The sequence below is a fragment of the Rhinatrema bivittatum genome, chromosome 7 (genome assembly GCF_901001135.1).
Source record: "Rhinatrema bivittatum chromosome 7, aRhiBiv1.1, whole genome shotgun sequence".
Taxonomy (NCBI): domain Eukaryota; kingdom Metazoa; phylum Chordata; class Amphibia; order Gymnophiona; family Rhinatrematidae; genus Rhinatrema; species Rhinatrema bivittatum.
In genome coordinates, this window is record NC_042621.1 from 182,859,950 (window position 1) to 182,874,843 (window position 14,894).

General features: G+C 44.9%; 1 protein-coding gene across 4 annotated transcripts in view; it reads right to left on the minus strand.

Moving 5' to 3' along the window:
* Positions 1 to 14,465, minus strand: part of MTG1 (mitochondrial ribosome associated GTPase 1) — an 86,023-nt gene extending 71,558 nt beyond the window's left edge. Inside the window, exon 1 of one of the 4 annotated variants that reach the window (XM_029609603.1) lies at positions 14,182 to 14,465. Coding sequence is in view for 1 of the 4 variants with exons in the window: in XM_029609604.1 (XP_029465464.1) it covers positions 14,351 to 14,370 (20 nt within the window). In the remaining 3 variants the exon portion in view is untranslated. The remainder of the gene's footprint in view (positions 1 to 14,181) is intronic. The other 3 variants (XM_029609601.1, XM_029609602.1, XM_029609604.1) reach the window with 3 other exon arrangements.
* Positions 14,466 to 14,894: the final 429 nt, after the last annotated feature.

Sequence of the window (14,894 nt, forward strand, 5' to 3'; positions counted from 1 at the left end):
GGAGTCTTAATCGACAGTCACCTTAACCTAAAGCATTTTATAAAACACACTACTAAGGAGTGCTTTTACAAGTTACAAGTACTCAAAAAACTCAAACCGCTCCTATTCCACTACGATTTCAGATCCGTCCTCCAAGCCATTCTGTTCTCTAAGATCGACTATTGCAACTCCATCCTGCATGGTCTTCCAGCCTCTACCATTAAACCGCTCCAGCTGCTACAAAATGCAGCGGCAAGGATTTTGACAAATACCAATCGGAGAGAGCATATTTCTCCTATTCTAAAAGATCTCCACTGGCTCCCAGTAAACTTCCGGATCCTCCATAAATCTCTCACAATCATTCATAAAAATATCCACCATCAAACCCCGCTTGATCTGTCTCATCCTCTCAGACTGCACTCGACAGCCAGGCCTTTAAGGGATGCTTACAAGGGATCTTTACACGTTCCTACAATCAAATTAGTGCACCACGCAAACATCAGAGACCGGTCATTCTCTACAGCAGGCCCTTCCATGTGGAACGCCATGCCTCCGGACCTCAGACTGGAGACTTGTCTAACAACTTTTAAAAAGAAACTAAAGACATGGCTGTTCAGCCAAGCCTTCCCCACCACAAACTCCATTGCCTGATCTAGAATTGTTCACCACACATCTCTGTAAACAAAACTTTTCCAAATTTTTCATGCCTAATATCCATTAAAGAGAGGTTGGCTCCTAGCCCCCTCCACTGTATATAGTATTTATTCTATTTTATTGCACTTTATATATTTATTGCTCCGTTCACCCCTTCTTTATTTTCCTACTCCAAGTTAAGGCTTCCTTGTTATAATGTAACTGTATGCTCTGTATCTCTTGTTGATTGGTTAATTGTATATTCTACTTAGTTCATTGTAAACCGAATTGATTTGATTTGTATCAAGAAATTCGGTATATAAAAGCCTTAATAAATAAATAAATAAATAAATAAAATCTCTATCCTTGTCCAATATGGGCAGGGAAATAGACCGATTCAAATGAAACTTCAAAACCACTTTTGGCCAAAAAGTAAGGGACAGTCATAAGCTCTACCACCCCCAGAATCATTCATAGAAATGGCTCACCGCAAGAAGCTTGCAGCTTGGAGACCCGGCGTGCCGAACAGACCGCTACCGGAAAAAACATTCTCAAGGTGAGCAGCCTCAAAGAGAGACCTTGCAATGGCTGAAAAGTAGGACCCATCAAAAAACTCAAGACCAAATTAAGTTCCCAAAAAGGTACTGGAAGCCGCAAGGGAGGACACAAATGCTTAACTTTCTTCAGTAACTTGGACACATCTGGAGGGAAGACAATGTTTCACCATTGAGGCGCCCCTAGAACAAGCGAGAGCTGCTACTTGCACCTTCAGCGCGTTAAGAGCCAAGCCTTTAAGAGAGCCTTCCTATAAAAATTCTAGTATTAGTGGAATTTCAAGCTCAAGAGGATGAGAAAATAGCTCCTCACACCAGCTCTCGAACACTCTCCAAACCAACATTAAGCTACAGATTTAGAAAATTTCCTGGCTCGGAGTAAAGTGGAAATCCACACAGAATAACTAAGCTTCAGCAACTGAGCCTTCAACAGGGCCAAACCTTAAGACAAAAAAAAAATGACTTGATCATTGCGCAGTATGGGCACTTGATGCACTAGATCCTTCCTAAGTGTAAGGATGAGAGGATTGTCCACCAGTAGTCTCTGAAGATCAGCATACTACGGCAAAAGTGCATTTCGGTCTGACTTGCAATCTTCTGAATGAGCTTGTTTATATTTGGTCCTGCCTGCCAAGGAAGGTGGCCCATACATTGTCCTTCCCGGCAACGTAGGAAGCAGTTATGTCCTGGAGATGCTGCTCTGCTCACACCATAAGCACATCTGCCTCAAACACCTGTTGGCTACTGGTTCCACCTTGATGCTTGATGTAGACCAAGACGTGGCATTGCCAGACATTATACTTACTATGTGAGCTTCCAACTGAGTGACAGTCCACTGCCGTTCCTCAGCACTCCAGCGACCTTGCACCACCAACTCTTGAAAGTGAGCCCCCCCAATCCAGAAGATCCACACCTGTTGTGAGCACTAACCGGTGTCTCCAAGAAAATCCCCTTCCTGAGATGATCCACTTGTTACCACCACTGCAACTGGTCATTCACCTCCAAAGGCAAGTAGAGTCTCAACATGTATTCTTATGATCGCGGATTTCACCAGGAGTGCAAGGGGTGCTGCGGGGCCTGCATGTGCACCCTCGCCCCAGGAACAAACGTCCAACGTGACAGCCATCGACCCCAGTACATGCAGATAAGACCACTCTGCCAGGCAAACAGTTCTTTTCTGGGCCAGAACTTGAGTCAGAAAATTTTGAAAACTACTCTCTGGAGAAACACTCTGCCCTGTTCTGTATCAAATTGTATGCCAAGTTCCTCTAGCATCTGAGATGGTCATAAACCACTCTTGGCCAAGTTTACCATCCAGCTTAGTCCCTGAAGCAAGGGGATCAACCTGTAAGAAGTCCAGAGACTCTCGTCTGCTCTTTTGGCCCAAATCAACCAGTCGTCCTTAAATGGATGAACTAGAATGCCCTTCTTGCGCAGAGATGCCACCGCTACCACCACCCTGACCTTGGAGAAGGTCTTGGGCGCAGCAGCCAACCTGAAGGGCAGGACTCTGAAATTGATAATGATGTCCAGGAACGGCAAATCACAGGAAACCCTGACATTCCTGGTAAATGGGAATATGTAGATATGCCTTCATCAGGTCGAGAGATGTGAGAAGTCCCCATTTGTACTGCCATTATTATGGAATGTAGAGGCTCCACTCGGAAATGAGTCACACGTAAATGTTGATTAACTCCCTTGAGATCCAGGATGAGCCAAAATGACCCTTCCATTTTCTTGATAAGGACTAGTTAATGGAATAGCACCCCATATTTTCTTGGAATCTGGGAACAGGAAGTAGGGTCTTCAGATCCAACAGTCTCCTTAACGTAGTCCCCACTGCCACTCTCTTCTGTAGAGAGTTGTATGGAGAGACCATAAAGACATCTGGAGGAATTTGAAGAAATTCCAGAGCACAGCAGTCCCTCATCACTATCAGGATCCACAGGTACGTCGTAATTTGGACCCACCTCTGAGAAAAGCGAGAGACACCTGCCTATCTCCTGACCCATTAGGTGAGCCCTCTCTCTCCTTCATTGTGAAGATCAAGGTGCTCCATCCCAGAGCCCACATCCTTATGAGACTTTCTAGGCCAAAAGGACTGAGATCTTATGAAGAAACAAGACCTCTGAGTAAATGCTCCTCTGTAAGGATGGTATTCCTGGAGCGGCCTATCGCTCCAAAGGACGCAACATCGCCCTCTTGTCCCCCAGCCTGAACAAAAGAGAACACTTAAAGTGTAACCTTGTAAGAGTGGACCCGGAAAAAGAGTGTTGACCATTTTTCAAAGTCACAAATAACATTTAGCAGCTATCATGGGAGCTACCCCTCCAGCAGCCATCCACACCAAGTCACAGCCTGCTTCAGCTAAGAATGCGGTCCCCGGTACCATCACTGATCCATCTTTGGAACCCTACTCTTTGTGTCTTCTGCACAAACCAGCCTGAAGCACCAGTCAGGAGCAAGAAACAATCTGAAAATTCATTGCCATATCCTCAAAGGCCTGCTTAAGGAAAGCCTCAATCCTCCTATCCTGACTGAGTTTATTTTAGAGCTGCTCCTCCATCCACTGGAATGATGGTGCGCTTGGGAACAGTGTCTACCAAGGCATCCACCTTCAGGAATTGCAACTGATTCCTTGCCTTTGGATCCAAGGGTACAACCCACTAAAGCATGCCCCCCCCCCCTTTAAAACTTGCCTCCGGGGTGCTCCATTCAAGTTCAATCAACTCAAATTGGATCCAGGAGCGGAATATGATGCTTTGCATAAGGTGACCAATGGGGGATCTTTCTTTTGCAAACCTATAGCATCACCTCTGCCATACCGAGCATTTTCAGGGCCTGAGATAACCAACCCGGCCACACATCCTTGTGAAAAAAACAGAGTAAAGTCCTATGCGGTTCTAAATCTGATGGAATTTCTCCCTCATCCAGAAAGGAGAAACTCAAGCTCCTCAGTCATATCATGATCCACATCCCCCTGAACATCACCAAGGACAGTTTCCCTGAGGCGCTCGCCCGCAGTGGCTGACAAGTGGGAGTATAGAGCATGTGAACCCTTCTTAGTAGGTTGCTTTGGCACCACTAGGTGCCCCTACATAAAAATCTGAGGCCCTGGGAAAATTCCACCCAGGAAAAGGAGAATGAATCCATATCGGGGCCCATAAGCCTAAACTTGACACTATCCGACCCTTCTCTCTGAGATGTCCCTGCCACATTGGCTAACCCAAGGATTTGCAGATGTTGGGCTATCCCCTCAGACAATGCTGAATTCGGAAGGGAGTGGGGCAGAAGGCCCGCTGTGTCGATTTCCGCCTTACTCCCTTCCAGAGTCAGCATAGTCTGAGGGGATAGCCCAACATCTGCAAAATTCGTAGTAGCCAATTGTCTTGAGCAGCCAAACAGCAATGACACAGGTGAAGAGAAAGTGGTGGCTGGATTACCCTGATATGGCAATCCTCACAGATAGCAAAATGCTTAGACCTTTTTGTCCCCAGCATCATAGCATCCTGCACTGAGCTCTAGGTGGCCTCCTGCGCACCCACCAACTGCCCGGGGGTAAGAGACGCAGAGCCACAAATGCTGAGGGAAGACAACTTGGTAAGGAAAAAGAGAGGGGACTATCTTTCCTTACCTGAGCACAGCCATCTCTGGCTGAGAACATGATTGGGTCACTGGCTATGGGGAGAGGGGTTACAAACCTTCACCGCGGAGCACTCCCTCATCCTCTTTTCTGGCTAAGGGGAGAAAGGGCACAAGCCTTTACTGCCAAGCACTCCATTGTCCTCTAGCCACTTTCTTTTTATTACCGGCATCCCCCAGTAGGGAAATGCATGTTCACCATCTGCTGGAGATGGAGAATACTGGTGGGCTTGATGTCGGGGAAGGGCTATAAGTCGATGACATCAACGAGTCAGTTTTACTGCATCTCCATCTGCTGGTAGAGGTGCATAACCCACTTATGTAGATAGGCTTGCTTGAGTGAGGAGGAATGGGAAGTTAAATAAAATTGAACATTATCAACAGCATTTCTTAATCACTAAAGCGATGAACAGAATAAAACAAAATTCAAACCAATTGTACAATGACAATACTTCTTTCCATAAGCCTGTCATGCCACAAAATCACATCAGCTTATGCTGAAACTTAACTAGAAGCACAGCTACCACATGGCATAAGAAAAGCTTTTAACTTTTTTGAAATTTCAGATCATCTTCCTGTCTCAACACCAGTGGAAGATTATTCCACAAACTCAGAATAGCTGCAGAAAACGATCTATTTTGAAGACATTAACAAAAAACATCTTCTAGCAGGTGGCAATTGTAATAAATGCATCCTTGCTGATCTAAGATTTCTCCTGGTCTCATACCATTTCAGACTGGGGGGACTAGTAGCCTCTGAGCACTTTAAACGTCAGTTACAAATTCTCATTCATTACAATCCATTTACAGCTTTAGTTCTAATAAATCTGTGACTTTAACTGAATAAATTAATTGAAAGCTTAATGTTAATTGATTCTCTTTTCCTGATCCTTTCCAAGTTATGGGGGTAGGTGTAAAGCTTCCTCCCAGAATTTGGTAGCTAGGATGACATCTCCCAATATCTCATACCTTTAGTCCAGTTATTTAGAAAATATTCCCTTGCAGGACGCCCAACAATTCACTGCATTACTCTAGGTATGAGACAACTCTTTACAGATGTTACTGCTCTGAATTCTTAGATCCATGGAAAAATAAAGAGATTTCAAAATACAACCCAAGAAGAGAAGAAGAAAGAGTGGAAAAACTTCCTTCAATCCAAAAAAAAAACCAGACCTCTCAAAAATGGGGGAAAAAAAGGCACTCTTTCCTCTATTCCATATCCAGGTTTCATCCCTAGAAGCCTAAAGGTCCTTTTCCCAGGAAAACAACAAAAAACAGGAGCAGGCATTCTGCCTCCTAATGTGACAAAGCAAAATCCACACCCTAAAATGGTGGCACTAGCGTTTATAATCTGGGATGCCATTTCTGCCTCCCACATGGAGAAGTTCAAGCCAACCATCAGTTACTAATATTTCCCCTGGCTGAAATGGCACAACCCTCTTCGTAGAGAACCTCACTGTAGCCCAAAAGTAGCCTAAGTAACCCAGAAAAAGAAGAGGGAGAGGAGGAATCCCAAGCCCAAAAGTAGCCCAAACTGCAGAAAATCAAGTAAAAGCTAATATAAATGATATTATTTTCAATAATTGTTTTATTTCTGATGTATTAAAACATATCAACTTATAGTGTACTTAGTGTGGCAACTTATCCAAATAAAAAGGTGGATATACAAAAACCTCAACAAGCACAAATCTTGTATGCTTTTTTTTTACCAGACAAAGTGGAGTGAAAAGGAGGTCACAAGAGTCTGTCCTAGCTAAGGAGAAATCCTATACATGGTCACATGCACTGTGGCTGGCAGCTGTGATGTATCCTTCGCAGTCTGAATAGTTTAACTGGATGGGCCAAAGTGGTCTTCTTTTGCTATTTCCTACGTTGTTAAATGGCAATTTCTGTGCAGAAATGGAGTGTTTGAAAACTGGGTAAAATCATGTGCGAATGGTCATAACACACCTAATTTTACCTGCTGTGTGAGGAGACATTCCTGGGGGGAGGGGCTGGGGTATTTGCATTTTCAAAAGTATGTGCATAATTTTACCTGGAAAATGTGCCTGCACAAACAGCAGGTGCAAATGCGTACATGTGCTTTAGACAAATTTTCTAAAGAGAAAGATTTCCTTTTTAAATTAGTGTAACGTCCACAGGTAAAAAGTACTTAAGGGCTTTGTACTTAAGGGAGCACTTAGAACAATTTTCAAATAGATGCAAAAGGCAATTACTACTTTAGTTGTCATATCAATATTCCTTCCCAATCCACCCCTTCTCCCTGCACCGTGTCCCAACAACTTCCCTGCCTCTTACCCTGCTCTCTATCTCTCACCCCACACTCATTCTCTTTTGTTCCTCCCCTTCATTCCACATTTCCTCTCTGCCCCAATCTACCTCTTTCCCCCTCGCTTCCCTCCTTGTCCCTTACCACCTCTCTTTTTCTCCTCCTATCCCACAATGCGCTCTCTCTCTCTTATTCTTAGTTACAAGGCAAACATTTAAAAAGTCTCTCCTCCTACTTCCTGCGGCCAAGTCTCTCTCTCTCTCTGGTTCCTAGGCAGCAGGTGCAAAAGGGAGCTTCAGCACGATAGGGGGAAAGAAGGAAGCTCGACAATTTTGGCAAGTTCAGGGCCAAAGGGGGATGGGGGTGGGGGTGGAGTTCAGTAGCATCGGACGGTTAGGGAGTACGGCTGCTGCTTCATCGGGTTCCCAGAAATACGGGGTGGAAAACACAACTCAGTAACGAGGCGGGCAGGCTGGGTCTCCGCTCAGTTACGAGCTGCATGAGGTGGGCAGGCAGCACGGGCTGCAGTGGAGGCGCATGGTGGAGCAGCTCCAACATCCGCCTCCCGCATCCTGTGGCAGCGGGTGCCTTCCGGGCCTGCTCCACTGCTGCTCTGCCTCCTCCAACTGGCTGCTCTGCAGGAAAGGCTGCAGGCTCCGGGGAAAGTAAAAAAAGCCACCAACAGGAAGGGAATGCTAACGCGCAAGGCCAGGTTGACGTAACTCAACCTAAACACAATTTTTTCCCACACAACTGGTAAAATAAATAAATAAAAAATGACTTTAATGTATTTTGTTGTAAACCTGCCTAGAATCTTATTTGAAAGGAGCAGTATATAAACAGAAGGAAGAAATACATAGACCAATCTAGCAGGGACAGGGCAGGAGCGTGTGCGACACCGAGTGGCGGAGATGGTGGGGTTAGGACTGATTCTTTCCAAGCCAGCGTTGCTAGACTGGGCTATTTCATGCTTGGTTGGGTTCCTTGATTCTATAGACTATCAGCACCTCTGAGTCGCTGCATTCCCTTCCCTTTTGACAGAGCCTATTGTGAACAGCAGTCTCCTTCATGACGACACAGTAACCTGCGCCTCGTGCTGCCTACCTGTGCGCAACTCGATTGCAGCAGCGATTGCTCCCCTTCTCCCCCCTTCCCTATATTTCTACTGGAGTCTTGTTTCTTACAGGGAGCTGCCAAAGCCTAAATGCTTGTTCACCTGGTGCAGGCAGATTTGATTTTTGCTCCATTTGCCACCCTGATTCAGGGTCATGGTTTTAGCAGTTATTTTTATGCAGATGACAATCAAGTCATTTATCTTGTTTAGGCTCTGGCAATGAAATTTCTAAATTTAACTCGTCATGACAAAATGGTGTCCTCTGAAAGTAAACCCCCAAAAGTCAGAGGCCATTTGGTTATTAATCAATTAGCACTTAGAATGAAGGTTATTTATATATAACTTAGTGGAGGTTACATTAGTACTAGGCATTAAGCAGGATGATCTTTATTGATCTTCGTTAACTAAGCACTTTTTTTTTTCACTACGCATAATTTGTAGGCCAAAACTTTAAGAGAACAACTCACTACAATTTTTTGTGCTCTTGTACTTTCTCATCTTGATTAGTGTAACTCCCTGTACATATAAATTACTGGTGTATACTCGAGGCTGCTTCAGTTACTAAGGAATACAGCTGCTGGAGTAATTTTTAGGATACCAAAATTTGAGCATGTTACACTGTTACTTAAAGAGCTACACTGGCTCCCAGTAAGAGCTAGGGTGGTATTTAAGCTTCTTGGTGTAATTTACAGAACAGTGCTTGGGCGGGTTCTTGCTTACTTAAGTAATCTATTAGTATCTTATCAACCAAATAGAACACAGATATCCTCTTAGTCAGAATTACTTAAACTGTCTTCCCCACCAGAAATTAGGTTAGATTTAGAACATACCAGGATGACAGCTTTTCAATACTGGGCTCCATTACTGTGCAATGCTCTTCCATTAGACTTAGGTTTGGAAAATAACTACCTGACATTTAGGAAATTGGTAAAGGCCTGGTTGTTTACTCAGATGTTTGATGATTAGGCTCACCTTCATTGGGTAGACTTGTTTGCGGAGAATCCTTGGGAGGCTCCGTCACGAGGAGGCTGTCTGCCGCGAAAAGAATGAGCCTAAGTCTAGGACCTCGCAGACGACTGCTGCGGAGCAAAGGACGGGGGCTCTACCGGTACGAAAACGGTGCTGACAACGAAAACGACCCCGAAAAGAAGTGAAGGGGCAAGAAGACCTGGGCTTGTCCTCAGGGAGCTTGTAGACTTTGTTATCCCCTAAGGCCTTAAATGAGATGTTCCAACTCATCTCCAAATAAGAGCTTGCCTTTAAATGGGAAGGAACCCAGCTGAGACATCAGCCGACCAGTTGCGAAGCCACAGGAGCCACCTCGCTAACACCACCAAAGACATCGTGCAGGAGGAGGTACGAAGGAGATCATACAAGGCATCCACCGTGTAAGCCACCGCCATCTCCATACGCTCCGCCTGCTCCGTCTCTGCCGGGGGAAGCTCTTGAGTGGTGAGCAGCCCGTTGCATGAGACTACTGCAGATGGCCGTCCTAACGCCCAGTGCTGATACCTCAAAGATCCTTTTGGGAAGGACCTCCAATTTCCTATCCTGAAGATCTTTTAGCGCAGCCCCACCCGTCACTGGGATTGTAGTGCGCTTGGTGATCGCCAAAACGGCCGCGTCCATTTTCGGAATCTTGAGAAGATCTAATGAAACGTCTGGAAGCGGATAAAGCTTTTCTATGGCCCTACTAACCCTGAGACCAGCCTCCAGCGTGTCCCATTCCCAGATAATAAGCTGCAAAAGACTCAGGTGAAAGGTAAAAGTTGCAGGAGGAGCCCGAATCCCCGACAGAACAGGATCCCCTGAGGAGGGTTCCACCACTGGCTGCAGAGCGAGAATATCAAGTTCCGCTAGAACATGAGGTATCAGAGGTTCTAGCTCCTCCCTGCAAAATAGTCGGAGTACCTGTGGGTCATCCCCTTCAACTGGAGCAGAATTGTTAACATCATCGCTCGTGGCCGCCGCGAGAGGGTCTTGGGGTGTGGGATCTTGGGGCGCGAGATCTGTAGGGTTACCACATCAGGAGCTGAATGGGGCCTAAGAATATTTGACGGTGGAAAAGACTGCAAATCCAGATCGGCCTCTGCCTCCATATAAGCTTTATGTAGCAATAGAACAAACTGAGAAGAAAAAGGGTGCTGTCTCTTTAAGGCACCCGCTAGAGGCAAGGCAGAAGGAGGTGGAGGATCAAGCCCCACATCAATAGGCCTTAAATTAGGAGGGGAAAGCTGCAGTGGAAGATCCCCTCCCCCAGAGCCCTGCGTAGGATCGGAGCCTGACCCGGGTAAAATGGCCACCATTCCCGCGCTTATCGGGGACGGGGCAAGCCGTTGGAGCTGAGCTGAGGGATTCCTCCTCGAGCTGCCAATCGCGGCAAAGATAATCTTTTGCCTGTAACAGGCAATTGCGAAGGCCCTTCTCCCCCGGGGATGCAGTGACAGCAGAGGCCTTCGCGGGAGAGCCGCGTTGCCGGCTCTCCACAGGCCGAACAGTGCAAACCCCACGGCATGGTAGGGCCGTCACTAAAAGAAATCAGCTGCTGATTTCTGCGCCGACCCTGGATTTTTTTTTTTTTTTTAATTTTATCTTTATTAAATTTTTAACAACTTACAAAGTATCCACTTTGTCATGTAATATGGTTCAATAACAATTTAGGAAATTCAATTTTCTAGCAATAACATATCATTATAACAGAAATACAATATTCAATTGTTATGAACCCATTAGACCCCAATCTAGCGACCCTGGATTTTAAAAGTTACGCGCGACTACATGGTGAAAAGATGAAAGGCTTATAACTCACTAAAGACAACATAGATAATTCTGCAGCATGAGGAGAAGCACCATCCTCTGTAGGTATATTAAAATCTATAAAAAGGAATTTTGAATATTTAAAGTCAATAGAAATCAAACACTCAGCCAATAGATTAATCTGAGTAATTGTATAGCCAGGGGGCAATATAGAACACCAGTAGTCCATTTATACAGTGGTATCGCTACTAGGGTGCTAGGGGTGGCATGTGCCTCCTCCCCTTTGTCACCTGTTTTTGGTGGCCAGCAGGAGAGCGGCAGGAGGATTACAACGCCAGCTGCTGACTACCATACTCTGTGATTCCATAAGGGGGCTGGAATGGTGAATCTGCTCAAAATTTGTGATGATATTTCCTGGCTGCTGATCTTGGACATTGCAAGATCTGCCAACAAGAAGGGAAGGGAATGGTGAATAAAACGGAAAATGTCATAATGCCTCTGAATCGCTCCATGGTGAGAGTGCACCTTGAATACTGTGTACAATTCTGGTCGCCGTATCTCAAAAAAGATATAATTGCAATGGAGAAGGTACAGAGAAGGGCTACCAAAATGATAAGGGGAATGGAACAGCTCCCCTATGAGGAAAGACTAAAGAGGTTAGGACTTTTCAGCTTGGAGAAGAGACGGCTGAGGGGGGATATGATAGAGGTGTTTAAAATCATGAGAGGTCTAGAACAGGTAGATGTAAATCGGTTATTTACTCTTTCGGATAGTAGAAAGACTAGGGGGCACTCCATGAAGTTAGCATGTGGCACATTTAAAACTAATCGGAGAAAATTATGTTTTACTCAACGCACAATTAAACTCTGGAATTTGTTGCCAGAGGATGTGGTTAGTGCAGTTAGTATAGCTGTGTTTAAAAAAGGATTGGATAAGTTCTTGGAGGAGAAGTCCATTACCTGCTATTAATGAAGTTGACTTAGAAAATAGTCACTGCTATTACTAGCAACAGTAACATGGGATAGACTTAGTTTTTGGGTACTTTCCAGGTTCTTATGGCCTGGATTGGCCACTGTTGGAAACAGGATGCTGGGCTTGATGGACCCTTGGTCTGACCCAGTATGGCATGTTCTTATGGTCTTATAAAAATAGAAGTATTTCCTCTGGAGGCCTGGGAGAATAAAGCAGGCTTGATTTTTTTTTTTTTTTTAAATGGAGCCGAGTAAGCAGGGGAGTGCACGTCCCTGGTCTTAAGCACACAATGACAGCTCCCTTCAGAGGAATGAAACTTCTCTGGAACTGTAGGGGGGAGGTACCGGCCCACCGGTAAATTCCCCCCTACTCACCGGGTCTTGTAAACACTCTCTGGGTCTACAGGCTCTAGGGCAAGAAGCCCAGCCCTGCCTATTATCAGGGATGAGAGACAAAAACTGCCCTCCCTCCTGTGAGAAGATCTGTACTCAGTTATTTGTATAATTTTTTTTTTTTAATGCAACTTCCTAAGAGCTGATCTAGTCAAAGGCAAGTAAGGGTAGAAGAACCCCTTCTCAAAATAGATAAGAACCAAATTTGCAAGGAACAGGACCGTAGGTTGTGTCTTCCTTTATCTGCTGGAGTCAGAGAAATACTGGAGGATCGCAGGTGGCACACCGGGTTATCAGGGGGTGCCTTTCAGCTTTTTCTCTGACTCCATCTGTTGGAAGGGAGGCATAACCCAGCAGTCTGGACTGATCCGGGTAGTACAGGGAACTCATGTTTTACCACTGAATCACCAAATATGAATCATAATAGCTAAGAAATGTACAGGTCAAATACTGACAGGCCCCCAAAGCACTGTCACAGCAAGAGAAAGAACTTTTGACCAGGTGAAGTTTAAAATAGCACAGTCTTAGGGGAAAAACAAGAAACCTTGCCCTTATACACTGAAGAATACTTTGTAAGTGCCTGTTTAAGTAAAAAAGCAGACAGAGACAATACTGCAACTTAAACTCATAAGCCAGGAGTCAGGGACCAGCCAAGGCAAGGTCGGAAAGACCCCACCCTTGGAAGAAAAAGGGGGGCAATTGGAGACAGAGAAAAACACTCTGGCACACAGCTTGGCATACAGACATGGCAGTTCTCGCCCCCGAAGAAACGGGAAGGGGGAAAAAGACCTGCAATGCGGCAGACTCTCTACCCATCACGTTATGAGCTTATGCATATTTATCAACTGGAAATTATAAGAAGGGGGCAAATAAAGAAAAAAAGAGCAACCCTGGTGGCGAAGGATCCCCCTGAAGGAGTGCACCCCAAGAGCGACCTTGAAACCAGAGAAGGGACCCCTGAAAGAAAAGAAAGGGAAGCCTGAAGCAAATAAGCACCCATTGCTATCGAGGAGGGAGAAGACTAGAGGTGGCCAAGAGACCGGGGCAGGAGACCAGAGAAAGGAGACACCCTACTCAAGTGCGAAGAGCAACACAGAGTCAGACAGTGAGGGGTGAGAGCAAGCCCCAGCAGGCTGGCATGTATCAGAGCCAGAAGCTAATCTCCTTCCTGGATCGCAGCCGGTAGCTCTGCCAGAACCCATCCCAGAGTCAAGTCTCCTCGCCTGCCCACATTCTCCAGCCAGAGCCTACTTCAGAGGTAAAAAGGGGCTGTACCAGGGGCAAGTAAGTTAGACAGAGACCATACGCCCATCCAAATCTTCTGCTCAAAACTTTATAGTCTCAGCTTTAAAGAACCTTGGTGGGCGGAAAGCAGCCTACAGGCCTTATGTTTGATAGCTTGTTTTAAAAAGGTTTTAATTGCAGAATTTAATTTCTTTTGATTTTTGCTTGATGCAGTTTTATGTATGCACGTGTTTTTCTGGATATGTTGTCATACTGAATATAAACTATAAGATGATGTTGTTTTAATACTTAAGTAATAAAATAATTATTGAAAATATTTATATTAGCCTTTATTTGGTCTTTTGAAGAATGGGCTACATGTGTGCTTTGGACCCCTTCCCCTTTAAATTTGGTCTAGAAAAGCCGTTTAAAAAACTAGCTACACGGTGTCCACGCCGTTCCTCTCGTATAGCTCGAAATCACTTCCTGTAGGTCACAGAAAGACAGTTAATGACAGTGAAAAACTAAATTCATACGACAGATCGCTAGGCTTATTTTAACACATAACACAAACATTGCATTTTATACCTAGGAAATCTGACAGTTTGTAAATGTAAACTAGCAAAATTATTATTTTTTTACTTACTTTTGTGTATGATACTAAGAGACTGACAGCCAGGTAAAGACAGCTCACAGCAAAAGCTGCCCCCAAACTCTGAAGATCTGATGTTTGTTATATTAGAGAGATGAGGAAATAGTATCAAAAGCTACCAGGAGACAGCAAAAGAAAAAGAAAGAAAAGCAGCGATTCCCACCTAGAGCAGCAGCCGTGCATGGTGTTGCAGCATAAGTGGTACGTACGGAAACAGGGGCTATATGGTACGTCACGAAAAAGAGTCCCCCAGAGGGACGGAGTTATCGCTCTGATGCAATGTATGTACAAAGAGCTGTACTTTTATTTGAGCACGTGGTCATATTGGGACTGCATGGGTTAACCAAAGAAGCCAGCGTTCACATCCCACTGTTACTCCTTGTGACGCTAGGCAAGTCATATTACTCTCCATTGCCTGAGGTACAAACCCTACCGAAAGTTGCTGGCGGGCCGGTGATGTTGTTAGTAGCCTTTATGGGGAAACCGATAGCTGTTCTTACAGGTTATTCTAATATTTTACCAAAGGATAAAAACACAGCTAAACTGCTGCAGTAGGGACCGGGGAAGGGCGCATTTTAAAGTTTTTAAAAATCATTAGCTGCGCTCTAATGCTGTGTAAAAAAAAAAAAATAGAATTTGATTTTCTTCTCCTTGAGGCCCCAATGGTTATTGCTGCCAAATAGAAGCCTCCATATATACAACAAGCA